The 27175-nt window shown below is 39.7% G+C and overlaps 1 protein-coding gene across 1 annotated transcript in view; it reads right to left on the reverse strand.

Moving 5' to 3' along the window:
* The window catches only part of SLC6A7 (solute carrier family 6 member 7), a 40053-nt gene that overhangs the window by 3043 nt on the left and 9835 nt on the right, over positions 1–27175 (reverse strand). Inside the window, exons 3-14 of the mRNA XM_063292204.1 lie at positions 20094–20277; positions 15691–15822; positions 14569–14803; positions 13089–13227; positions 12111–12245; positions 11268–11371; positions 10064–10188; positions 8026–8172; positions 7833–7993; positions 7193–7292; positions 6610–6710; positions 5479–5649 (exon numbers count right to left, since the gene is read on the reverse strand). Coding sequence (XP_063148274.1) covers positions 5479–5649; positions 6610–6710; positions 7193–7292; positions 7833–7993; positions 8026–8172; positions 10064–10188; positions 11268–11371; positions 12111–12245; positions 13089–13227; positions 14569–14803; positions 15691–15822; positions 20094–20277 — 1734 coding nt within the window. The remainder of the gene's footprint in view (positions 1–5478; positions 5650–6609; positions 6711–7192; positions 7293–7832; positions 7994–8025; positions 8173–10063; positions 10189–11267; positions 11372–12110; positions 12246–13088; positions 13228–14568; positions 14804–15690; positions 15823–20093; positions 20278–27175) is intronic.

A 27175-nucleotide genomic window follows, 5' to 3' on the forward strand; every position in this document is an offset into this window, starting at 1 on the left:
TATTCAGTTTTAATCAAGCCAGATACAGTAATCTACAATATTTGTCCCATTGTTTACATAAAAAATGATTTCACTACGGCTGTTCAAACAATGGAACTGTTATATCTCTGCATTTTTTTTCTCCTGGAACCATGATGAATTATGGCACTCAAGTTCTGCTTGGCCTTGAGATCTCATTAGACCTTCTCAAGACCTGTAAGTCCTCTGACACAAAGAACTAGTAGTTTTGTTGCAGGCTGAGTTATGCTTTTTGAGATCTATCTACTAATTACCAGTGCTAATATGGCCCTAACACCTGCACAGGTAAGGTATCAATAATACTTCCCCATCATGTTCTTCCTTGTTTACTTGCTTTATCCTCCATCTGCCCTTTCACACTCTAGCTTACTTAACAAACATATTAACAGAGACCATCAAGGAAAATAATAGCTTAGTTTGTTCTGCTGGCTGAACATGAAGATTTGCCCCCTAAAATATTTGGAGATGCCCAAAGGAGTTATTTGCTTCCTTTTCTCAGTAAAAGCAAAAATAATACACCATTGGAAAGGGTTCAATCCAAATTCTTAAGGGCCATATTTCAGTACCCCTGTACCCCAAATGTAGCATTAAGGAGGGAAGCAGGGTTGCCAAAAGTTGAAAAAGGTGCATGGACTTGCATTATAGCACATTGGCTGAAGCTGTTGTTTTTCCCTACAGGTTTGGGTTCTTTCCTTTTTAAGGATAATTATAAAACAGTATGGTTCAGGACCATCTCACAAAAACTACAACATCTCGGCTTCTCTAGTGAGGCATTCCTAATGATGGTCTATGAGCATGCACTTAGCGAATTCAAGCAGCGTATCAAAGACCTGGAAATCCAGCAGGACCAGTCAGCTTTGCCTAAGGGTGTTTTTTTGGGCGATCAAGCCTTTTCTTATAAGCCAGCGAGATACCTAAATTATATAACTGTCTCCAAATTTCAGAGGGCACTAACTCTAGCACGCTGTAACGTTCTCCCTACAGCAGTTTTGGAGGGCCGCTACAAAAAAGTCCCATATGAGTTGAGACTGTGCCCCTGTGGACAAGGGGCTATTGAAACTATAGAACATGTCCTGCTATACTGTATTCTTTATAAGGATTCACGAACCCATTTAATAACCCCTCATTTGATAAAATATCCAGGAAATTCTGATCTCTTTTATGTTCAGTTGTTGCTATCTGATCAGAATGACTTAGTTTCCCTGAACATAGCTAAATTTTGCTATATTGTCTGCAAATTAGGCAGACCTCGACTGCCCATTGACGATTCTATCAATCTGTAAATATATCATGTTTTGTTCATTTCATTTAATGTATTTTTAATGTATTTCAACGCATTTCAATGTATTTTTTAAAAATTCATAATTCTGGTCTGTGACCGTAATAATAATAAATTGAAATTGAAAATGGAAATACAATGTTTATTTCAGGACTCTTGTATGGTACATAGTTGCTATGTGCCAATGAGTAATTTGCCTAATGTTTATATTATCCCAAGATTCATATAAACTTTCATCCTTACTAGTTTGATTACTGTAGTAAAAACATGGAAGATGAGTCCTAAATGTGACTTCTAGACCATGACAACTACCATGTCATTACTAGTTGCAGCTTTACATTTCTTTTACATATAATAACATGGGAAAAAATGAAAAATACAGATTTCCCAGAATAATAATCAGTAAAGGAAATCCAACCAATGGTAAGTATTTGTACAACAAAAATTTGAAATCAGTGATCAAGTTAGGACTCAACCCCAGGACCAAGTCTGTCCCCTCCCATGCCCAGTCAGAGAGTGACAATGGAGACAGCAGCAGCAAAGCCCCTGGTTGGCTTAATCATGCTGATGCCCATTGTTGCTATATGCCATAGCAACCTTTCTTCTCATTTTATAGTTCTGGAAAGCAGCTTGTAAATGGCACATGATGCAAACAACATGGAGAAAAAGTAGGGTGGATTTAACCTCTGTGGGGAATAGCTTGCAAATCCAGTTGGGGTGGGGAAGGTGGTATAGAGGGGCCATGGTGACCAAGTAATTGCTGGTGGGCAAAAAAGGGAATCTGGAGACCAACCCAATTGGAGCACATCAGGTTGCAGAAAGCTAATTTGTTGACAGGAAACCCTGTAACACTCAAAACCCTCACATATGTAAGAGAGATAATTAGCAGTACCATATGATCTTGCCATGTACTGCAGAAGTGCTGAGCTCTTTTTATAGACAATCACTTTGCAATGTACCAGTAGAGGACACCTTCTGCCTCAGTATAATGGCCTGCAAAATGATCTTATTAATATAATAACATAAAATGAATATAAAGAGAGAACTGTTCTATCTAGGACAAAGTGTATGAAGAATTGTATAGAGGAAATGTATCCCTGGAGCTATAAAACTTTGGGAGTATCTCAGAAAATAAAAATGAAATTGATGATTAACATTGGGGCCAGGTTCTGAGCTTACATACCATGAAGTCAGAAGCAAAAGGGCTCCATGGAAAATAGGCTAATCACTGAGATGGGCAAATTGGGAACTTGGAGATCCATTTTTTTTTCCTAATTTAAGGTAAAGGTAAAGGTTTCCCTTGACGTAAAGTCCAGTCGAATCCGACTCTAGGGGGCGGTGCTCATCTCCGTTTCTAAGCCATGGAGCCGGCGTTGTCATAGACACTTCCGGGTCATGTGGCCAGCATGACGACTCGGAACGCCGTTACCTTCCCGCCGAAGTGGTACCTATTGATCTACTCACATTTGCATGTTTTCGAACTGCTAGGTGAGCAGGAGCTGGGATGAGCAACGGGAGCTCACCCCGCCGCGCAGTTTCGAACCGCCGACCTTCCGATCGACAGTTCAGCGGTTTAACCCGCAGCGCCATTTCTGTCAAAAGACCTTGACCTGAGTGGGTTCTTTTTAAGGACCAACTGTCTCTGTGCATGCATGCAGTGCCCTTTATTTATGAAAGGAAGCAACTTCTGTTTGTTAAAAACTCATACGCATTCAGACAGACCAAAGGCTCATAGGAAGCTGCCTTAATATTGGTTTATAGCCTGTAAGTGACTTCTTGGATTAACAGCAACATTACAGGTTCTCAAACAGAGAAAGGTTTTTCCTCATCATCTTCCCTCTTTTCCTTCATTTTTGAAATGGGAATTGCCAGAGATTGAACGTGAGATTTTGTGTTTATAAAATTGTGCACTCAAGATTGAAATGCTATCCCTCTACCTAAAATCCTCATGGCAAGAGTGAATGAAATGTATTTGGGCTGGAAGCAAAATTTTAAAGGTCGGATTGCCTTAGGTGCACAGAGCGGGTGAACAGAGGGCTTTCACCTTAAAGGTAACATCTTAATAATAATAAACATAATTTTTAGGAAATATGAAAAGCAACAGAAAGGTCCCCTTGTTTTAAATATGTATTAGCCAGCAACAAATTAAGAGATGAAATTTCTAGCTTTGCAGGCCCAGGGAAAAATTTCAAGCTGTAGCTGGTTGGCATCCCAAGATATTAAATGAGATGCTAGAAAATTATTTTGTATTTGCCTAAATAGTAAGAAAAGTCACCAAAGTTTCTGTGGTAATGTATTAATCTTTTTACTTACTTGCCCCTGCTGAATAAACTGTCAGTTGCAAACCTGTAATCTGTTGCAAACATCTCAAAAACTGATTCATTATCACCTTCAGAAAACTGGCCCTTGTTTTTCTACCTTTTTTCCGAGCTGGGTGGAATTTATATCCCAGTGGCTTCATCTAGAACAGTGTTGCTCAAACTTGGCAACTTTAAGATGTGCAGACTTCAACTTCCAGAATTCTCCAGCCAGCCTGGCTAGGGAATTCTGGGAGTTGAAGTCCACACATCTTAAAGTTGCCAAGTTTGAGAAGCACTGCTCTAGAGCTTGAAAGCATTTGTTTTCACACTGGAGAGATGGCCTGCCATGCCATTGCCACACACGTGGTCTTCAAGACTGATCTAATGTGACTAGGAGACTAAGGATATTCTCAGTGCCTCTGCTGATATTTCCAAAAAATCAGTCCTCCTTTCTTAGCAGCCTATCCCTGGAGCGGGTGGTATTGTCCAAGCCAACAGACCAATGCTTACAAAGGCATGTTACCAAATGCATGGACTCTGGATGTTTTGGAGACAGAAACAAGAAACATTTGCTTCTGTTTTTGTGAAGGAAGGAGACAGGGCTATTTTTTAACTCAGAGCACTCGAGGCTTCAGGGACAATGCACTCAGCAATTGATTTGGAGCAAGGAGAGTGAGCATTCTCTGACTGGCCTTCTCTGTGCTTAGTTTTGGGCTTAGTTGGCTGAGCAGTAATTGGCTGAAGGCACTGTTTGAGCGTTCCAGACCCATTAACATATGGATGACACCACACTGAAAGCCTTCTGGAGTTGTAGACAAGTAGGACAAAGGGGAAGAATGGTGGGTCCGCCTTCAAGTCGGCAAAATGATGGCAAGTGATAAGGCTGGTGGTGTGGCAGAGCTCTAAAGTTCAGACTTGTAAAGGGAACATATCTGGAGGAGCCCTGGGCATTCCTGCCCAGCTGTAAGTTCAAAAGCTTTCAGTTTTGTTTTCAGCTAGCCAGAGTTATTGATATGCCTTCCCCTAAATTATGCTTAACTTTAATTATGGCTTATATACCAAGAAGTTGGTATTTCATTAAGCCACAGTTATACTAATTGGCTTCAGTCATAATGCTGTTTAGCTAACAGCCAACATGAAAACTCTAGTTTTTCTCCTTATTACAACAAGGGGAGAGAAGAAGACATTGCTGAGTCTTGCCAAGGGTGTTCACAGCTCACTGCACATAACTGAGGTCAAGATGTAAAAAGAAAATATAGGAAGTATATGATTGGGGACTGTGGCTAACGGCCACTTCCTGCACTCTGATTTCCTGGCATGCGTAATTATTGTTCTCCTTTCATGCTTCATCTCTGTACTGCAACCAACACCTTTGTAAACCTGGTCCATGAAATATGATTTGGGCCTGAACAATGCAAAACTATTGTTATTGTTTTTTTATTCCTGCTGCCAGAAGAAAACAAATAAAAAGGCCATAAAACCGCATCAGATCACATGGGCATTAGGACTGGCTAGATGCGAAAATGCAGAAAATAATATTCCAGTAGGGTAGTCAGACAATAAAATGATGAAAAGCAGAGCAGAGGTGGGCAACCTACAGCCCCAGGCTTGCAAGTGGCTCTGATCTTCTTCTTTGGGGCCTGTCTTTGCACCTCTGTTGGTGAAAACTGGGGATGTAATTTCTTAGTATGGTAAGGAATAACATCCATTACAACCCTAGCACAAGTGTTTTAACAGTGTTTAGAAATCTGAGAACCTTCCCAAACTCCCCTGTCCCCTTTGCATAACTGCTTCACTCATTTTAGCCCAACAGGGTTAGGCTGGGGTTACCCACCCTGGTGTTGGGTTGGAGGTTTGTTGGGTTGGAGGGTTGTTACTTACTTGCCAGAGCGTCCCTTCTTCTCGGAGCACGGCAAACACCATCCCCATGGGGATCATCAGGCATGAGAAGATCCCCATTAGGATGCCCAGAGCCTCAGCCCAAAATGGAAAGCAGTAAGTTCCATTGTACTTTGAAGGCTGGTACTTGATAATGCTGTACACAAGCAGGGCCTGAAACAGAGCATCAGACACCAGGGAACCAATATGACATAGCAGTTTTCATTTCTACTTAGATGTTACAAGTTAATTAGATACCTATCATACTGCTCAAGAGATGCAATATGAATCTCATAGGACTAGTATAGCGGCACTGCGGAAGATCAGCAAGGAGATTGTGGGATGGACTCTTTTTTCCTTAGGTACATAGAACTTTATGTTCCCCTATAAAGTGGGTATATAAATGGCTGAGGATTAATACAGAATTAAGCATTTATTTTAGTCACTAAAGGCTTATCCTTTGTTTTGTCCTGTCATTGGCATGGAACACCTGTGTAGAGTGAAATGAACTTTCTCATCTTCTGTAAAAAAAACCTTGGGATGGTCTCATCACCACCTTGTATAAATAAATATTCCTTAACCTTGGCATGGTCTCCTCCTTGGCAGAATTAGCAAAGCATTCCAAGAACAAGATAAAATAAACTTAACTTCCTTGCCCTTGGCAAAATCAAGTGAGATGAGGCCACTGAAAACAGGGGTGACTAATTACAGTTTGGAGCTCATATGAGCTGGTCAAAACTATGAGTTTGTGAGACTGAACTTCAGTGAAGACGTAACCAGGAGGGTGCTTTATATTTGCTAGCTACAAAGGTGCCTGCTTGTCTTCATCTCTTTGGAGTCCCCTGACTGGCAGAAGGGGTGTAAGATCATTCTTTTCCTTAATGTTCTTACAGTATTCTTGGATATTCCTTGATTGCTATCTTACATTATGCTATTTTCTCATTCTGCCATGGAATAAAGCCTTAAATACTCATACTGGTGTGGTCATTGCTTCTAAATCCAAAAGTACCTGTGACCCAACACTACTGGGCTGGGGATGGAGCAATGCAGCAAGGATTTTAAGAAACCCCTAGATGGCAGACATGGGGAAAATAAGAACTAGGGGGGAAAATACTTCACAGCTGCCATAGTTACCATCATTGTTACTGGAGACAGGAACAACCAGCAGGCCCTAAAGTATATCCCTGGTTTGAAACCCAGCATCATGTGAATATCACGGCAAAATCTTTTCATGCCTATGGAGAACAGAAGGAATAGGAAACAGTGGGAACGTGTATCATCTGATTGAAACTAATTGATTAACTGTTCAGCTCTATGTATGTTTATTGAAAAGTTTTACAATGTTCAGTGAGGCTTTCTCCCAGATAAGCATGCAGAAGATTGTAACCTAAGAGGAAGTCCCACTGAATTCAGTGAGGCTAACTCCCACGTAAGCAGGCATAGGTTTGTGTTGTTCAAAACAAACAGTCTGTAATTTCCAAGGAAGATTTTAAAATTTATCCAGCAGTGTAGGCCACTGGGATATATTGTGAAAGAAAGATGGTGCAGTATTTAAATCAGCTTCATGGGACTTATGAGAAAATGTCAGTGATCCTGGATTTTGGCCATCTTTTTTCCAAATCCCAAGCTTCTGCTCCGCAAATTACATTGCATACATTTTTGCATTTCCCATTTCACTTTTAAAAAAGGGTTTACAACAATTCCAAAAACGTCTTACCATAAACACGTGTCACTACCAGACAGGTTGTAATGACCACCACCATGAGCCCAAACCCAGCACTATAGTCATCCAGCAGCACCAACCAGTACATTCCACCCTGCAGAGAAAAAGCCATAAACACCCAAAGTCTATCCCCCAAATACCTGTTTGTTTGTCTGAATATATAAGCCACCCAACTCCATCTTGTTAGAGCAGCACAATTTAAAAACATATTTAATGGAATACTATTTTTGTTTCTGAATAAGGTTATTTGGGCCAAAATATTATAGTTATAGGCTAGGTTTCATTATCTAAATATTCAAAAGGAATAAATACTACAATATGCTAAAATGCTAATGAGCTCGTCCTAAGAAACTGATAAGACACTGCTCAGGTATGAGCATTAAGTAGCTGCAATTAACTGTTAATAGAAATTAGCCTATTTGATTGGGTAGACAAATAAGCCACATGTTCTGCTTTGCTGATCTTCTCTTGTACTTGTGTCACGTAGTTTACTAGATAATATCTGCAATTCCTTTATTCCTTGGCCTTTTGCCCCTTTACCCTAATACAGTAAAGGTTTTCCTTGCAAGTGCTCACCTAGATGATTAGCTTAAAGCTCCAGCTGGTGCAACCTCTGCCAACCCACTTTGCTTACCTCTGTTGTGAGAATGAGCCCCATTAGAAACATCGCAACACAAATGATGCCCGAGAAAAAAGCCTTCTTTGGCCGCAGATAGTATGGGAACTCATCTGTCACTGCAGTGACAATGGTCTCTAGAAAGGCAAACTGAATACAAAAGCGTGTGAACTCATCACCTCTAAGGTCCATTCATTTGAAGGTACATAACTGAAGCCATTCCTCTCAACAGGGTTTGCCCTTACCTGACTGTCTAGACCAAGAGTCAACAGCATGAAGAAAAAGAGGAAAGACCAGAAAGGAGAAAGAGGAAGCATTGTCATGGCTTGTGGATACACTACAAATGCCAGCCCTGGACCTAGAAGACAGGCCAAGAATGAGAAGAATTATGAGTGCAGTCAAGGAGACATTACTGGAGCTGGATTTCATGAATATAAAAATCAGGTCACTGAACAAGTGAGGGTAAAGCTCTCACTGCTCGCTTGCATTGTCACACAACCTGAATTTTGATTGCTGGATGTGGGGAGCTGCAAATGTGTGATTTCTTTTCATTCATTCATTTATTGGCCTCCTATGCAAAGAACGTGGCTGGCCATGACTTACAGATAAAGGCATTTGCTGTTCCATAATGGTTTTTTTTTTCTTTTGTGCCTTCAGGTCATTGTTGACTCCTGGCAACTATGCAGACTAGTCCCTGCAGTTTCCTTGGCAGCATTTTCGGAAGTGGTTTGCCACTGCCTCCTTCCTAGGGCTGAGAGAGAGTGACTGGCCCAAGGTCACCCAGCTGGCTTTGTGCCTAAGGCAGGACTAGAACTCACGGTCTCCTGGTTTCTAGCCTGATGCCTTAGCCACGACACCAAACTGGCTGTAATCCATAGTATGTAGCTGAATGTTTTCAGTTGCCCCTTTTGCAGTGTGAATGGGTTGGACTGGGACTCTTCTGAAGTTCATATGGGTAAAGAACTTTAGCCCACATGTAATCAGTCAGCAGATGTATTTCATAATTTCCATTTAATACTGTTCTAGATTTATCAGTTAATTCTAACTCCTCCTGGAGATGTTCATACATTTTTTCTTGGCAAAAGTACAGATGTGGTTAATGATAGCCAAGTCTGGATTACAATGCTAATGAGATTTAAAACCTTTTGCTGTTGATCCCTTGTTCTCTGGTACAGTTTCATTTTATCACAGAGCGATGCACAAACAAGAAAAGAAATCTCTTTTCTGCCTATGGCTTACATGATTAGCTTGGAGAAGCTATCAATAATTTTGTTCAGTTCTTCTTCATCTTCTGTTACCTGCTTATTCTATTGCCTTTAATCTTTCCAAGCATCAACATCTTCTCCAAATGCTCTTCTTCCACATTATGCATCCAAAATACTTAAACTTTAGCCAACTGGAGGAGCCTTTTCAAATAGTGGCCAGGGTTGGTAGGGCTGGGATTTCAGCCAAAGGAACCACAAACCTTTTAGAATGTTGTGCACCAAAGCAGCGCAGCACAGACCTGTTCCAGTGTGTAGTAAGGGTACACTGTGAGGGCAGCAAGGTTTAGGATGCCACAATTTCCTACCAGTTGCAGGATGGGAGGAGAGCACAATGAAGCAGCTGCGTGGATGTAACATAGGAGTGGGAAAACCCCAGTTCTAACCCACTCTCAATGATGGAAGCTCACTGGAGATGCTGGGCTAGTCATTTTCTCTCAGCCAACCTATTTCACCAGGTGGTTGAGGTGGGGGCAAATAGGAGGAGTGAGTGCTACATGCACCACCTTAACTACCCAAATGAAAGGTAGAATATAAATGCAATAAATAAATTTAATTTCCCTTTCCAAAATGTCTGGCTTTAGCTCTGTGATCATACTTTTGTACATATAGTATCAATGATCTGGAAGTCATCCTTGTATAGTTCTTCTTATATTTGCACCCTTTCTTCCTTATATCTACTTTCTCATTTGATCTTGATTTTTACTGTACCCATGTTTATGTAAAAGTTTCCTTTGATTCTTTTAGTTTTCTTAAATCTCTTGTCCTTCCCATTGATTTTTTTTTGTCCTCAGTTTCTTTACAATGCTTATGTAGATATATGTGCCTGTCTCTTCTTGTTTTTATCTGGAATTTGGTACTCAGTTGGGTAAATTTTCCTCCATCACTGTGATGCTTATTCTCTAGCAGTCAAACAGTTAGATATTCTAACCCACATACGCATATATACTTGCACAAAAGAGGATAGAAGGAATTATTAGGTTTTACCTGCTTTGGCAACTTCCTGAACAGGAACATCAAGTTCTTGGGACATGTAGCCCAAAACAGAAAAGATGGCAAAGCCAGCCAAAATGCTGGTAACAGCATTGCCCACAGTGACTATAAATGTATCCCTACAGAAGAAAAAAATACAGGAGCTCAGTCATTTGATTCCAGACATTATGGAATGTCTAAGGAGATATAAGGTAATGAATAACCAGCTGCCACGCTTGCCTGTTATTAATGCAAAGATGGAATGTATCCACCCTCCAAATGTTGAACTCCAACTTCTATCAGCCCTACCTAATATGGTGACTGGGGAGAAGTATCAGGAACTGCAACCTAATAAAGATCTGGAGGATCATGTTTTACTCACTCCCATATTAAAATAATATTAGTACATACATATATGTCCACTTCACTCTATTCCCTTTTGGGGAAAGCAACGTTATGCAGACTAGAAACACGGTGTGCCCTGGCATATGGGAATGTCGAGATCTTAACAAATGCACCATTGCTAGATGTTTCAGTAAGAAAAAGCAGTGGATATAAGCATTTTCACTAATTTAAGAATTAGTGGGGACAAAGAAATCATGACAGACAGGAACATAATGCCAAATATCTTTTTCTTTGTTACCCACTTGACATTGCAAAAGAGATCTAGACTAAGAAGGTATACTGCATGAAAACAAACTGGCTTTTTGCTGAATTTCTGCAGGTTGCTAGAGAGAGTTTATTATTATTATTATTAATTATTAATTATTTATTTATTCAATTTGTATGGCTGCAGTGCACAACAAGTAAAAAACAAGCCATAAAAACAAGTTAAAAACCAATATACAAACATATAGAAATCATCCATAATCAATTTAAAACAAAAAATCATAGTCAGCAACAGAATCCATCTTTACATCAGCTCAACACAGCCATTGTAACAGCTCCCCACCATTGCCAGATCCCCAGGCACGATGGCAAAGCCATGTCTTCAGGGCCAATTAGTCCTTTGTCCCTTCCTTTCTTCCATTTTATAATCCTAGCTGTACATCCGTAATTGCCTTTTCTCTCCTGTTACCCCAGCCATGATGCTCTTTAAAATACACATAAAACAGTAATTCTCTCTCAATATGTTCCATCTCCATTGCATACAAATTGAAAATATATGCCTACATATATTTTGAAAATATATATATATTGAAAAATTGAAAATACATACCTATAAATATTCTGGTGGAAGGTATTATATGATGCAAAGGTGAGAAGTCCCCCAAAACCTACCCCAAGAGAGTAGAAGATCTGCAAAGCTGCTTCAATCCACACCTACATTGGAATTGGAAAACAAGAAGTTAAGTAATTTCAATAAACAAGCAAGCAAACACTATTGGATACTAAAGCTTTTACCTAGAACCATGTGCAAGGTATCTTTTTCAACAGCATGAATACAAAGGCAGCTTGAAAAGAATGCATTTGAATGTTTTGTACAGGGAAAGTCTGGTGCTCACTAGAAAGAGTGTGCTGGACTTTCCTTGCACAATTTTCTTCAGGCATAACTGTTATCATGATTGAATTCTAAAGAAAAATGTTGCCAAAAAACCGCTATCCATCACTACTTGAGGTTGCTTCTAAATGAATTCGGAAGTGTGCAATTTATTTCTCCCCTGCCGTAAGTACTCATCATATAAGGGAGACATAAAATGGTACTTGGCACATAGTAGAGAAATATGAAAAATTATTCATACTTTCTCCTTTGTGTGATAATGCCCTATGTGTGGATGGGCCCAAATATATTTCAGAATCATATATAGGCTTTTAGACCTTAAATGGAGAATTTTGAAAAATGTTAAAGATTCCTTGTCCAGTTCCTGGTGAATGCAGGGTTTTGTTTTGTTTTTTTTAAACTTCCCAGTCTACCGAAAGGTCTGGAATTCCCAGGTGGTCCCCATCCAAGAATTAAGCAGGGCTGACTCTGCTTAGTTTCTGAGATCACCCAAAACGTAAGTTAGACAAAAGGGGTATATAATTAAACTCTATTATATAATGATATTGGCACAGATCTTACCTTGGGAGACAGTAGGAGGTCAAACTGGGGTGTGAGATAGAACTTGATTCCTAACCAGGCCCCTTCAAGTGTCACCCCACGAATCAGGAGCATGATCAGAATGAGGTAAGGAAATGTGGCTGTGAAATAAACAACCTACAAGAAAACAGGGGCATTAAGTTGTGGCAGCTCTAAAAAGATACTGTGTACATTGTAAACAACGCCCAGAACTCTTCTATTCTTCCATAGATTTACACTACTGCCATATGCAAAATGGTTATCATGGTTCCATGAAAAATCATTGAGGACCATAAAATGAAATGACAGAAATGGAGGAAGCCATAAAGGCCTTCTACTCCAATATCCTGCTTAATACAAAAAATCCAGAAATAGAATGTGTCATCCTATGCTTGAAGAACTTTAGTGAGCCTACTCATCATGTCCATTAACAAAATCCTCTGACCATCAAGATGTCTCATTTAATAATCAACTGAAATCTTTCTTCCTGTGTTTTAAACCCATTAGATCTAGTATGGTCCACTTGTGAAGTATTATGACAGTATTTTTAGGTATATTGTGATCTTTTGCAGAAATGCTCAGGGCCTATAGGTGATGCTGAAGTATTGCATTTTCTCTCAGTCCTCCACAACTGTTAAATTATACTGCTGAAATAAAGTAAAGTTGAAAGAATCAGGAGTGGATTTGGCACAGAAGAAATGTGAGAACTCATTTCTGAGCTCAGATTTGTGGATTATAGCGTATTTGTTTTGCCACAGCAGGTGATTTAAGAATTCATGGGGTGGGGGGAGTTGACCCCATGGGAAAAATAAAGTTAAAGATGCTCATCCCTGACCTAAAATATGGAGACGATTTTCAAAACACATTTTTCAATTCTGATAGTTCCTATCATAATTATTACCTTTAGAAAAGGTCAACTAAGATTTTTCAGGGTGGAAAAAACACACTAATTTATGTGCCTTCTTCTAACTTATACTTTACCTTGCCAGAAGATTTGACTCCCTTTAAGATGCAAAGATACACAATGACCCACGCTAGGAGGAGGCAGAGGCAGAGATTCCAACGAATCCTCCCAGGATCGCCAATTCCTGAACTCTCTTGGATGTGGAGGACATAACGGCTTGGAAAAAGAGAAAGGCTTCAATGGGCAGAAGGACTAGTCCTCCGCCAGTTGTTCGTGATGAGGTGACGAAAAGCAGATCTGCCTGAGAAGCATTTCCAAGTAGCAAAAAGCATAAACGTGTGGAGATTGCCTTATATGACAGTATTGTGTATGTGTCATTGTCCCCATACATATGTGTGCGCACATGCAGGAAAGCAACAGTTAAAGAGCTTCTCAGATTAATACATCCAATTAAATTGAGGCTTTAGTCTGACTTGTGATTTGATGTTTTTCCCCATACAGAAATTTATTTATATAAAGAATTTGTAACGTTTACAACACACGTTAAGAAATGCTTTATACAGTGTTCTTTTCCTACATATGTATTATTTCAAGTAATAATTTTGTGATGAGTGCATGTGGCATGTGTGTACATGATAAAATACATTTTTGTGTGTGATAGCCACAATGTCAGGACACGCAAAAGCTATTTCACATGTTACATTAATTTGCATGGAGTACAGCATATACTCTTCGCCTAATGTGTCTTTGTCAGTAAGGTCCTCAATAATTTCCAGTCTATTAACACAATTACATTTTTTTTAACAAAATGTACAATGCCTCCACATAGATCCATTAAGCTGAAATAAAGCTCCAGTTCCTCCTCTTTTGCTATAACATATTTTAGCCATATATGGATTTCTATACAGTCTCATTTTCATAACCTACAATTCTCATTAAAATAGGTGGTTGGGAGAAAGAAAGATAAAAATATCTTATCCATATAATAAACAATACTAATAGATACATACATTTGACAGCAAATATCACATCCACATAATGTTTCATGAACTATATATGTAGTTCATGTAGATTGGAGTAGGAAATGTGATGCCCTTCAGTTATTTTGGACTACAACTTCCAGCCAGCTTTGCTTAAAAGTTCGTGAACCTGTTTGAATTTTCAATATTTCTGTATCAATATGACCGAAAATGTGATCTGTTCTCCACACAAGTCCTAAAACTGGATAAAGAGAACCCAATTAAACAAATGAGAAAGACATTATACTTGTTCATTGATTTATTGAAGAAAATGATCCAAAGCTACAGATCATGTTTTAGGTCATATTGTTGCAGAAATATTGAAAATTCAAACAGGTTCACAAACTTTTAAGCAAAGCTGGCTGTAGAATTCTGGGAGTTGAAGTCCACACCTCTGCAAGTTGCCAAGGGTGAGAAACACTGCTTATGAGTGTTGAGAAATATTTGGAGGGCAATAGGCTGCTCTCCAACTGAAGAGGGGAAACCTGTCTCCATAGATCTCCATCCCTGCCACCCTTTTCTTGCCTGAGCTACTTACCTCCAATATTCCTCACTCGGACTGACAGTGTTAGAAGTGTTGAAAGGGACAGCACTGTTCCCTGTGTGCATGACATGGTGGTCCAGGCACAGGTCTGTGTTCCACCAGTTGCCGCAGTGCTGCCAAGGCAAGTTGTTTGTCAACGAGGCAAAGAGGTAGAAGAGAACATAGGCAATGATCATGTTATAGTAAATGGCCACCAAGGAGACAATCAGGATTGTGGCCATACCAATACCTAAAGAAGAGCAGAAATGATATATAATGGCAACAAAACACAGGCAACCCCCAAAGTTGCTGGTTGTTTACTGCACTGTTCATGATGCACATCCACTCAGCCCAGGAGCTCAATTCAGACCCCTGGGCCTTTCTGTCCAGCTTGTGAGGGCCACCAGTAGTCCCTCCCTCTTCTGTTGCTTTGGCTGCATTGGGTCATTCATTAACTTTAGCTCTGTTTATCACAAGTCTTAAATTAGTCAGCAGTTTTCCTAGGGTAACCAAATTAAAGCCCTCCAGAAGGGTTGGAATTATAATGCCTAGAGTTCGCAGCTAGCATGGTTGAAGGATGGCTGGGAATTGAAATAGTTTAATTCTTAACATATTTGGAATTGATTGGATTCTAGAACCCTGTTCCAACATATTTTGTAGAGAGGTAGTTTTGTTAAAAAAAAAAAAGTCAGCTATATTAAATCTGCCTGGTCTTAGTCCCAGGGCTGCAACTAGGGTCTGTGTCACCCAGGGCAAACATGGATTCCACACCCATTTTGGCACCCCCCCAGTGCTCATTTTGGCACACCCCCCCCAGTGCGGCGCCCAGGCACATGCCCCACTTGCCCCCCCCACCACCAGTTGCAGCCCTGCTTAGTCCACCTGGGCAGGTCATGCTTCTGAAACTACAGGAGAGAGAATTCTCTTCCCAAAAGTTCTTTCGCTTGCACACCATCTGCTCTCATCAGTAGTATCTTGCTACTCTCATCTCTTGTGGCAAGGAAGACTCTACATTTGCCTCCCCAGTGCATGAGGGCTAACTTAGTCCACCAGCAGCCCTAAGAGTTTATTTTGCAAAAGAAGAAATGGAAACAGAAATGATGAGGAAACTAGATTAGCACTGTACTGCACACAGACCTTTAAAGAGCGGGCTTATCTTCCAAACAGCAAGAGGCCCCAGGCTTGAGAACTGGCCTAGAGATAGCTCCATGAAGAAGATGGGGATCCCACATATAGCCAACATAATGAAATAAGGAACGAGGAATGCCCCTGCAGGAGAGAAATAACAGACAAATGACAAAAGGGGCAGAGCCTAAACTGAGCACAGCTGGGGATGGGTAGTTAAATGTGACAATTACAGCATGAACAAAATGATATCCCTTCCTTATATATCAGGTAATGTTTTACATCCTCATAAAACTAGAACCTGGATCATATAGTAAAATTGAGAGATGGGAGATTCAGAACATACAATGGAACGGGATTTTTTTTCATGCTGCAAATAACTAAACTGTGGAATTTTTTGCAAGTTAGATGTTCTGATGGTCACACCCTTGGATAGCTTTAAGAGGGGATTAGAAGATAATTAAATAGAAGGCAAGACTCTCAATAGTTCCCAAAATGGAGAAATGTTGTTCCTGTATCCCTAAGTATTAGGCCTTTCAGCACTATTTGCTCTGGAGTGTAAGAGTGGGAGTAGCATTTCGTTTATGCCCTGCTTATGGGCTTCCCACGGTCAACCAATGTCTATTGTGAGAATAAAATGCTGGACTAAACAGATTTTAATCTAATTTTGTATTCTCCTTTTATTGTCTTATAGACTTTAAACTCACCGTTAGAGTTTCCAGGTTCCCAAATGAAAATTTGACTCAGAATTTTTTTCTTCCTCTTGCCTATTTGCACTAGGTGTGAAATAAGAGAAGGAAGGAGATACTACTTCCTCTGCTTGTTGCTTTCTAAATATTTTAAATCCACAGCACAAAACTTACAACTCTTACAACTCTACTTTATCTCCCTAGCTTTGGAATTCAGTGGTAGAATATATCAACTATGTGTAGAAAGTCCCAGAATCAACCCCAATGACAGAACAGTTCTGTGTCTTAGCATCTAAGACTATTTCTCTCTGTCTTTGTCAACAGTGTCACAGTTTCCTTTCCCCAAGCCTTCAGAACTAGTTTGAAGGTTACCCATATTCTCACAACACTGAGAACAGTATGAGCTAATCACGTCTTCCTTACAGCTGTCAGACAGGAGAACATGCAACAAGCAAGATTCAGTAAGTGCTCTGCCTCCATACGTAACTTTAGTTCAAGTTCTATGCATTTTTGGGAGGGGGGTGTCAGTAAGAAGTTGCAGTTAAAAGATCTATAGAGGATGAATTTCTGTGGAGAGAATTTAGAGATTGGCTGGGCTTCTAGGAACTACATGGCAGGGCAAGGCAAGTCTGTCAGTGAAAAAACAGCTGGCCCACAGGCCTTGCAGAGCAGGCAGGGCCCCATCTGGATGCATTTCTTAGAGAAAGGCTAACTGTGTTGCAAGCCAAATATTTAGAGCAGGATTTCTCAACCAGGGTTCCATGGAAACCTAGGGTTCTGTAAGAGGTCACTAGGGGTTCTCTGCGAGATCATGATTTCTTTAAAAAATTATTTTAAATTCGGGCAACTTCACATTAAAGAGGTAACTTTCATTCTTCAATTTTAGTTTAAGAACACTGTTAATGCATATATACAGGCATACACATGAAACGAATATAATATAGGTAACTTCTGGCCTATATTTGAGCCTGAATGTGCAGCGGTTCCCTGAGGCCTGAAAAAATATTTCAAGGGTTTCTCCAGGGTCAAAAAGTTGAGAAAGGCTGATGTAGAGGATAAAAGCTGAATGTGAGAGAAAACTGAATTTTCTACCTCAGGAGTTGGCAGACTTCAGTTTGTGGAAGAAGTTAACTTATTTGTTCAGTTTTCTTTGATTAGAATTCCAAGGTCCAGGTACTGGTTGATCTACTGCAAATCAACCACACATCTATTACAACATCCAGATCACTTTTTCATCTAACCCTGCTCTAAATGACTTGACAAGATCATAGGATGATAAGAGATGCAATCAACAAGCCTACTTAAGTCCCAAGTTAGTACCTTGGTCATTGTATTTGTATTTATTTATTCCAGAATGCCAAAGAATTCTCTATGTTGTCCATATCTGAAGTGTAACTATTATTTTTCACTATTAGCAAATTTATAACACTTTCTGTCCATGCCAAGTGCTCAGTGCCTATTTTCCTGAACTGCAGGAAAATGCAATGAAAACACAATATTTTTAATAAACACAACATTAAAAAAAAAATTAAGTTGTGCAGAATCAAATTCTTTTTTCTTAATACTGTCAGAATCCTGGAACAAATATACTGATTTCCCAAAGCTGAATCTTGAAAGATCAGGTTTTTCCCCCCTTTCGCTGATATTGTTGTCCAATAGAAAAAGGTGGCATTTCCAGCAGTGTGTTGCCCTTTTGCATAATGTATTCATGCAAGCTGAATAACACACTGACTCACAATGAGGAAGCCACCTACTGATTCATCACCATGGCTTTTGGAAATACATGGGATATTTGGCAAAGGAGTCCAGCATCATGCTGAAGCTGTTTCATAGTAAATAATTGACACATTATGATGGCCACAGTGTTTAAGGAAAGATTTTGCCTCCAGACTTGTCTTCTTCATTTACCGAAAAGTCCCCTGGGTTTCACATGGACCCAGAATTATTTTGAGGATGATGGGGAGCTTTCAGCTATACAGTAGAAAGCAATACTAGTCGTATATTTAAAAAGAAAAACTAGAGAAAGGAAGGGAAGGTCATTAATGAATTAAAAGTGACTGTGGACATGCAGTGCCAGAGATATCATGTTGGGGACTGCACCATATCATTTAATAATCAGCAGAGACCAAACAAACTGGCTGTTTGTTGACAACATGTGTAAGTATAGGTGTACTGATCAATCTATATCCAGTTGTGTCCATATCACATTCATTAGTCTTGCTTTTGAAGGTCACTTCCTCAAATATAGGGAGGTTTGTATGTAATTTTACAACTGAGAAATATTTTGAGATAAACATCAACAGACTGCATTAATTATGTGCCTTTGTACTTGACTGTGAGATTTCTACAGCATCTCTAGTGACATGTAATTCTTGAGGAAATGTATTAACGTAGTAGAACAGGGGATGGGGTAAGCAGACAGCAGATAGCAAATTAATCAGAAGGAAAAACACTACTGGAGATGATATGCACTATAGATTTTGGAGTCTTTCAACAATGAGCAGAAGTAATACATGTAATTTAGAAATTGGATGTTCATGTCTATCTGATCATTTTTATTGTAAGCCTCCTATCTCCATTTTGATACTGTAAATATTATGGGCTATAAAACAGAACTCTTCCATATCAGTTATATGTGTGCTTCATACTTTTGTCTAATCTCCACTCCTTACTCCTAACTCTTGATAGTTTTAGAAGTGTAAGTGTGGATAAGCTCAGAGGAACAAATACAGTGTATGCCAGTTTCTACCAGATCAATGTCTATGTACAGTAATTTGTAGAAAGACTATCCCATATGTAGACTTCATCTGATACCTGTACATCAGACTTGGGTAAGCACACCGCTACCCCCAAGAGATCTGTAGAGATGGTTGTGCCTATTGAATCTATGGCAGGAAATCAGATGGTATTAGCTTATGTGGTAGTAGCTGTGGACAACATAATATTTATTTATTTATTTGTTTGTTTGTCGAATTTTATTACCACCCATCTTCCCCCCAGAGGAGGGACTCTGGGTGGTTTACAGAAACAGGATTTAAAATTCAATATCAGTATAAATACAATAATAAATAGACACTAACATATAAAAATATAATAAAATATGATAAAATCCAGATGGCTAAAAAGTTGTGTTTCAGTCCGTGAGTATACAAGATCGTCCTAGGGCACTAGCCATCCCCACTAATGGCTGTTCCCCATCCTGCTCCAGGCATGATAGCAAAACCAGATTTTTAGCTTTTTGCGGAAGTCCAGGAGCGAGGGGGCCTGTCTCACCTCTGGGGGAAGAACGTTCCACAGGGCAGGAGCTACGGCAGACAAGTCCTGCTTCCTGGACCCCTGGATTGATTGGGAATCCTTCCATGCCATAACTCCTGTAAACTGGAATTTAATAAATGTAGAATCTAATGTATCTCTGGTGCTATATTTAATATTAAATAACAATATAATTGTTTTAGACTCTGTATTTTTTTAATATAGGGTATATAAGCCACTCAGACTCCATTTCAGTTGGGGCAGCAATACTTAATATACATAAAATTTCTCTTCTCTAGTGCCCTTCATTGTACTTCCTACTCTTTTAAAGATGCTGAAATAGGAAATGCATGCACACCATATCTTTTGCTGTTGCCAGGTGTCAATACGGATGTGAAAATCTCAGCATAAAACAATGAGAAAGATAGAAATCTTCCACACAAAGGCAAGAAACAATGATGGTCAAGTGCTCACCTCCCCCATTTGTATAGGCACGATATGGAAATCTCCAAACATTCCCCAATCCAACGCAGTAGCCAATACAAGACAAAAGGAAATCCAGCTTGCCTGTCCAATTTCCTCTATCTTCAGGATATTCAGTCTCTAGGTCACCATCTCCTTGATCACTAGGAGTCATTAACAAGTCTGGAATGACCAGCTGATAAGGAAGAGAGAGAGAAATGCAGCGGAAATTAAAGACACACATGGGGGGAGAAAGGAAGGCAAGGCACATTTCAGACCAAGGAGGTAATGATTTTTAACATCATGTTAACAGAAGCTAGAGGGGACGCGGTGGCGCTGCGGGTTAAACTGCTGAGCTGCCGATCGGAAGGTCGGCGGTTCGAAACCGCGCGGCGGGGTGAGCTCCCGTTGTTCATCCCAGCTCCTGCACGCCTAGCAGTTCAAAAACATGCAAATGTGAGTAGATCAATAGGTACCGCTTCGGCGGGAAGGTAACGGCGTTCCGTGTTGTCATGCCGGCCACATGACCACGGAGGAAGTGTCTACGGACAAACGCCAGCTCTTCGGCTTTGAAACGGAGATGAGCACCGCCCCCTAGAGTCGGACACGACTGGACTTTACGTCGAGGGAAACCTTTACCTTTACCTTTTAACAGAAGCTAGAATATGGTATACAAGTCCTTACTTTATAAGTCCATCATCCCGGAGCTTTTCAGAGTACTTAGTATGTATCCTTTGATGTTACACTATATAGCAATTTGCATATGTGAATCAGCCATCACAACTGAGGCTTTGCAGGCAGGATTTTCATATCCTTCCTCACATCCTGCCAGTGCTTCCTCTCTCCATAAAGTCAACTCATATATTTCAGATAGGAATCATGAAAGCTGCTTCACACAGCTAACAGCCTTTACACCATCTTTACGCCTCCAGTGCCATGGAAAGCTCTTGGCAGCCCTCATGACCCAGTTGCTTTCAGGTGGGACTGTTAATTATGTGAACTGACATATCCACACAGAGCATTAGCACAGCGCCAGAATCTGTGAGTACAACAGCTGGCAAAGGAGCATCCACAGTCATGTAAAGAAAAAAGAATGGACACGATTAAATATTATATAAACACAAGAGTCTTGCTGAGAATGTTTGTATTGTCACCTCACTGAAACATTTTTAAATGCTACTTTTTCCCATATCAGATTGAGTTGTACAGCCACATAGTTATCAATCCGACAAATAGTACTGATTAATCCATTTTGATTTTTTTCTGAGTAAAATTGAATATTTAGAAATAGAAGTTGATAGTAGAAGGAAAATCTTCCAACAGGACTTACCTTATAACCTTAGACAAAACTTTCCCAATTCTGCAATTTCAAAATATGGACAACAATTCTCATACTTCTAAGATGGATACCCGATTATGGAAGGCTTTCTGAGAATATCCCTTCCTGGTGCCTCAAAAATGTCAATGCATTTGTCCTATTTAAGAACAGCCCAGCTAGCTCAAACTAAAAAAGTCTACCTTAGTCTGCCTTTAAAAAGCTCCTCCCTTTTCATGGCTTTCAGCCACATCTTCTCAAGAAACCATTTCTTGGACTGAATCTTATCTGGAAATTGCACATATAGATTTGTTTGCTTGTTCTTCCATTCTTGATGTGAAAAACTATGGGCACTTCCACAATGTCATTTCTACAGTACAACCTCAAGCATCCTCACCTCCACTATCCTAAAAATGCTAGAACCAGTGTTCTTTTGGGTGGCCAAAAGGGAAGCACACACACACACACACACACCCCTCTCACCCTACCACCCTTAACTGTTCTGGCAAATGATTTAAAGAAAAAAAGACCTATGACTACAAGAGGGGGACAATAAAGTCACCCCTGCTCATTAGACAAAGCTTGGTAAAACAGTGGCATGGTACCACAGCATATTAGCCTCAACAGAGATTGGACAGAACTAAGGAGCCAGGAGACAAGATGAGGCAAGTACTCCACCAGTGGGAAATAGCCCAATGTCAAGATCCAGTGTACCTGAGGGGAAGGTACTGGATTACCTGTCAGAGCAACAATGCTGTGGAATATTGGGTATCACTGATTTAGGAGGAACCCAAACTGGTTGTGTAGAAATGCTCTCTGATCACCTGGGAATGAGTAGGAGATCTACTGTGGATGTTTCAAAAATAATTAAAATCTATACTGTCATTCATATATTCCCTGAAGACAATTCCAGGCTGAACTCCAGAGTAATAGGATTTACTCAGTCAATGACCAGCAAACGCTGAACTCCAGACAGCTCTGACCTAATTTAAGCATTTGTCCTTCTTCTTCACCTGTTGCTATCTTTTCATTTACCACAATTATAGAGGCAATGCTTCTTTTGCTCAGTTTCCATGGAGACAATGAAGAAAAAGTTAACGGTGGAAACCGGCCCTAATAGTGAAACACTATTATGGCTTTTCCCTCAGGTCTTGGGTTAATTGGATATACACATATACACATTTTCAGATCTCCAGATATTATCACGTCTTCTATTACTTGTCTATACAGAAATCCAGCTGTAGAACACTAGTTCTATTTTTGATGGAAAGATGGGATTAGATTGATATGATATGTTGTTTATCTTCTAGACATAGGATATCTCCCAACAGTTTCCCACAAATACTGAAATATTGGTCATGAGCAACAAGGAAAGTGTTTGTGTCCAAAAAGGAAGAGGAACAAACTCTCATGATAAGTTATGAGGGGACACTTAATTGCTGGTGGATCCAACCTCAGAAATCCAACTAGGGAAGGGGGTACAGCTCAATAGCACATACCATGGTTATTTATGTGTCATCTGAACAAGAGGACATAGAAAGAGGTGACTTACATGAGTTTGCAGAGACTAATTTTCATGTATAGAAACAAAGTTAGAAGTCCGACTATTCTTGAAAGAGATATTTATTTATTTATTTATTTATTTCTCAAATTTGTACTACCACCCATCTCCCCCTATATACAACCTCTGTGCACATTGTGGGGACATGTAAATGCTCTGGTTTATTTTGAAGTGGGATAAGGGTTTAAGAATATTTATCTGGATTGCTTTTAGGGTTTGGCTGATTATATTTATCTTTAACAATTTATTAAGATTATTAAGGTATAATAACAAATGTCTGGTTTTGTGTTTAATATGATTAAGATTATTAAAATTGTTGCATTATCAAGTACAATGGCAGACAATTTATATGTTTTTTAGTTTGATCTTTATTATAGTAGACAGGAATGTATAGAATAGTAGTAGGAAGGAAATAATTCAATAAATGTTATCTTTGGGGGGAAGTTGATTAGGAGGTGAATATATATATATATATATATATATACACACACACACACACACACATACACATACATACACACACACACACACACACACACACATATATATATATATATATATAAATTCTTTTAATATAAGGGGAGGGAGCAACTGTATTTAGTGATTTTTATGATGTGCCAATGGAATGATAGATAAATCACATTATGGAAATAATGTGATTTTATAATATAGAGTAAGGGATTCATGATGGAATATTGTTGTATATCCTTGCTGTTAAAAGTTGTAAGTTACCTCCTTTTGTAATTTTGAAACACTTTGTCTTTTTTCTTTTTTTTCTTTGTAGTTTTCTGTTTTTCTGTAGTTTTTATCTTTGCTTGAAACTTAATAAAATTCCTATAAAAAGAAAAAAGAGATATACAGTGCATCTCCCCACAGTGGGATCAGGTGAGCACTGCTGACTAGGTGCTAAGTATGGACAGTTTACTTTGAGACCCCTTGTCAATTCAGATTAGATCCAGACTTTCACCACCTAATTTTTTAAAAAAACAGTTAAAAATAAGCTGATCAAGTATTAACTTTGTTTTTTGCCTGCAAATTCCAGGGGAAAAAAATGCCAGCAATTGTCAAGCTGGGTTATTCCAGAGTTTTGACTTATGATGCCAGGATTTATGATGGTTGGTTTGTTTGTTGTCCCTTTGAGACAGCCTTGACTCCTGACAACTGCCTAGACTTAGTGCCTAGTTTTCTTGGCAATCTTTTTTGAACGTGGTTTGACATTGCCTTCTTCTTAGAGCTGAGAGAGAGTGATGATTTTAATTGTTGTTATATGTTATGGGGATTATAGTTGTGTTTGCATGATTGTTATACTATTCCTTGTTTTATGGTTGTTGCTCTGAGCTGCTTAGAGTTGAAATTGATTGAAGCAGCATAAAAGCATGTGAGGTAAACAAATAAATGCTCCGTTTCTAAACATTCAAATGAACCTCTTTTCATGTAACTTAAGGCTATCATACTGACTTCTTGAACTTAATGCTCTGGAATAATAAAGACTGGTTCAGCCTCTGGGATGTCTGTTTTGCAAACTTTCTGTAGCTGTGGACAATTAAATAAGCTTTCAGAAAATGTGGTATTATCCAGTTAAGCAATGCTTTCAAATTTAAGAACATGGGGAGTTCACATTTTGATGAATAAGATGATTTTGGTTGCATTTGTATACGCCTTCCCATCCCCTCCATTTTGAAACTAAATTTTGATCCAAAATATGAAATCCAAAATTAAGTATTTACTTAGTAAAGGTAAAGGTTTCCCTTGACATTAAGTCCAGTCGTGTCCAACTCTAGGGGGCGCTGCTCATCTCCATTTCAAAGCCAAAGAGCCGGCGTTTGTCTGTAGACAGTTCCGTGGTCATGTGGCCGGCATGACTAAACAGACGCCGTTACCTGCCCGCCGAAGCGGTACCTATTAATCTACTCACATTTGCATGTTTTCGAACTGCTAGGTTGGCAGGAGCTGGGACTAGCAACGGGAGCTCACCCCGTCACGCGGATTCCAACCGCCGACCTTCCGATTGGCAACCTCAGCAGCTCAGCGGTTTAACCCGCAGCACCACCGCGTCCCCTTTTAAGTATTTACTTACCGCTTGAATTATTTTATATAATAACAAGAACTCTTAGCATCAATTTGCTGGCCAAGGAAACAGAAATCTCTGAGTATTAAAGAGTTGTGAGAGGATGGGGTGTCAAAGATGGCCAATGACAAAATATGTGTCATGTTGCAACACAACTCTACCTCTTCTCTATGTGCAATGCAGTGTCACAGGCATTGCATCATGATTTCACAATACACATTTAATCATTCTGAGGAATCCTCCACTTACAACAGATGTTGCTCTGTTGTACCCCTCACCTAAAAAGTGTGCCTTTTTCTTTCCCACACACAAACTTAAAACAAATTTCTTTCTTTTATGGAAAATGGACTTTTCTGTGCTTGCCCTGGACTCTCACTTTGCAATCTTAAAACCTGTCAGCACTTTGAGGAAGGCTAGGTCAAGAAACAGACCTGACAGGAATTTCAGGAATAATGTAGGGTAAAATCCTGAAAGCCAATCACAGTTTCTCTCTGCCCCATCATATACCAAACAAGAGTGAGACAGGATTATCTTGAGTTTCTTTCTCATGCTTTCCTTTTTCTCAGGACTGAGAAATCTTTTCGAAAGCTCCCCTTAATCGTTTGCCCATTTCTTGTCTATTATAAAGGACAGATACAGGAACCCTTGCAATAGACCAGTGTTTCTCAACCTTGGCAACTTCAAGCAATGTGGACTTCAACCAGGGCCACAACGGGGGGGGGGGCAACCGGGGCATGTGCCCCGGGCACCGTGCTGGGGGAGGTGCCAAAATGAGCGCCGGGGGGGAGCCAAAATGGGAGTGGAATCCATGTTTGCCCCGGGTGACACAGACCCTAGTTGTGGCCCTGACTTCAACACCCAGAATTCCCCAGTCAGCATGGGAATGTGCATAGTTGAAAAACTACATCGCACAGAACACATTTTCATGTACATTCTCTCTTGGTGGCACTTAGTTCCCTACAACAGCTTCAACACATTTGAAGATTTGAAGATTTCCAGTGGTGCTTTCTGAAGAATGCCAGGATGAAAAAGGCTGGGTATTATCAAAGTTTCTTTGTGTACAGTGTTATGAAAAGGCCACAGATATTCCCCTTTTCTAAAATTATAACCTTAGGTACACTTTCCAAAGGCAAGTTCCACTATAAACAGTGACACTGAGGTCTGAGTAAACATACATAAGATTGTATTGAACAGCAGTCTGGAGTGTAAAGGACAGAATTCGGCAAGGAGGGAACTGGATTTGAAAGCAGATGCCAATAGATCTAGTCATTGCACTCTTTTATGCACATGTAACAGGAAAACACAAAGAGCAAAGCAGGACAATTGGATGCAACAGAGCCCTTGTTTGAAAGCCCTGTGGATGGAGAAAGTTCACTGAAACTATTAAATTGCACTAAGCTGAAAAAGGTAAAGTGAAGCAGAAGAGGAAGTTACAATGACTTTCAACTGTGTGTGGTGTGGGTGTACATGCACACTTATGACAATGGTCAGCATACATGCAAGTCATATGTATGGTGAATTTAAAGGTATGAATAAATAATAAACCTTACAAATGTGGAAACTGTGGACACTTCGTGGCAAAACAGCTTAAAAAAAAAATTAAAACTCCCTTGTTTTTAGGAATAAACTTTCTTGCACTTATTACAGACGTGTTGGTTTTTTACTTAGCATATGCTCGGCACTAAGTTAATCAATGCTGGCAGTCTTTAGAATAACAAACTAGCTATTTCTTTTAAACCCCATTTACAACTATATTAAAGCCCAAACTAATTACTTTTGATCTCTTTATCTCCCCAGGGCCACCTTGGTTATTGTCCCCGATTTCGGTTTTCCAAATGACTGTGGAAACACTGCATAGAAGAAGTCAAGGAGGGTCCTGGTGAACTCAAGATTTCAAGGCTAATCCACTGATGGGCAAACTGGCCTTTCACTTTTTCAACTCATGTAAGATTTGGGGGCAGGTGGGCAGGGGGAACAGTCTGGCCTGGAGCATGTCGAGGAAGTAAGATGCTCTGGTCTTCAAATCTCCACAGTCATAAACTGCCATTTGAAAAGTCATGCAAGAGAAACAGATTTAGGCTTAAGAAGCTTGCATCTGATCAGTTTGTCACGTACACAATCAATTTAAAATATGTGAGATAGATAGCTGC

Source organism: Candoia aspera, chromosome 2, assembly GCF_035149785.1.
Source record: "Candoia aspera isolate rCanAsp1 chromosome 2, rCanAsp1.hap2, whole genome shotgun sequence".
NCBI lineage: Eukaryota > Metazoa > Chordata > Lepidosauria > Squamata > Boidae > Candoia > Candoia aspera.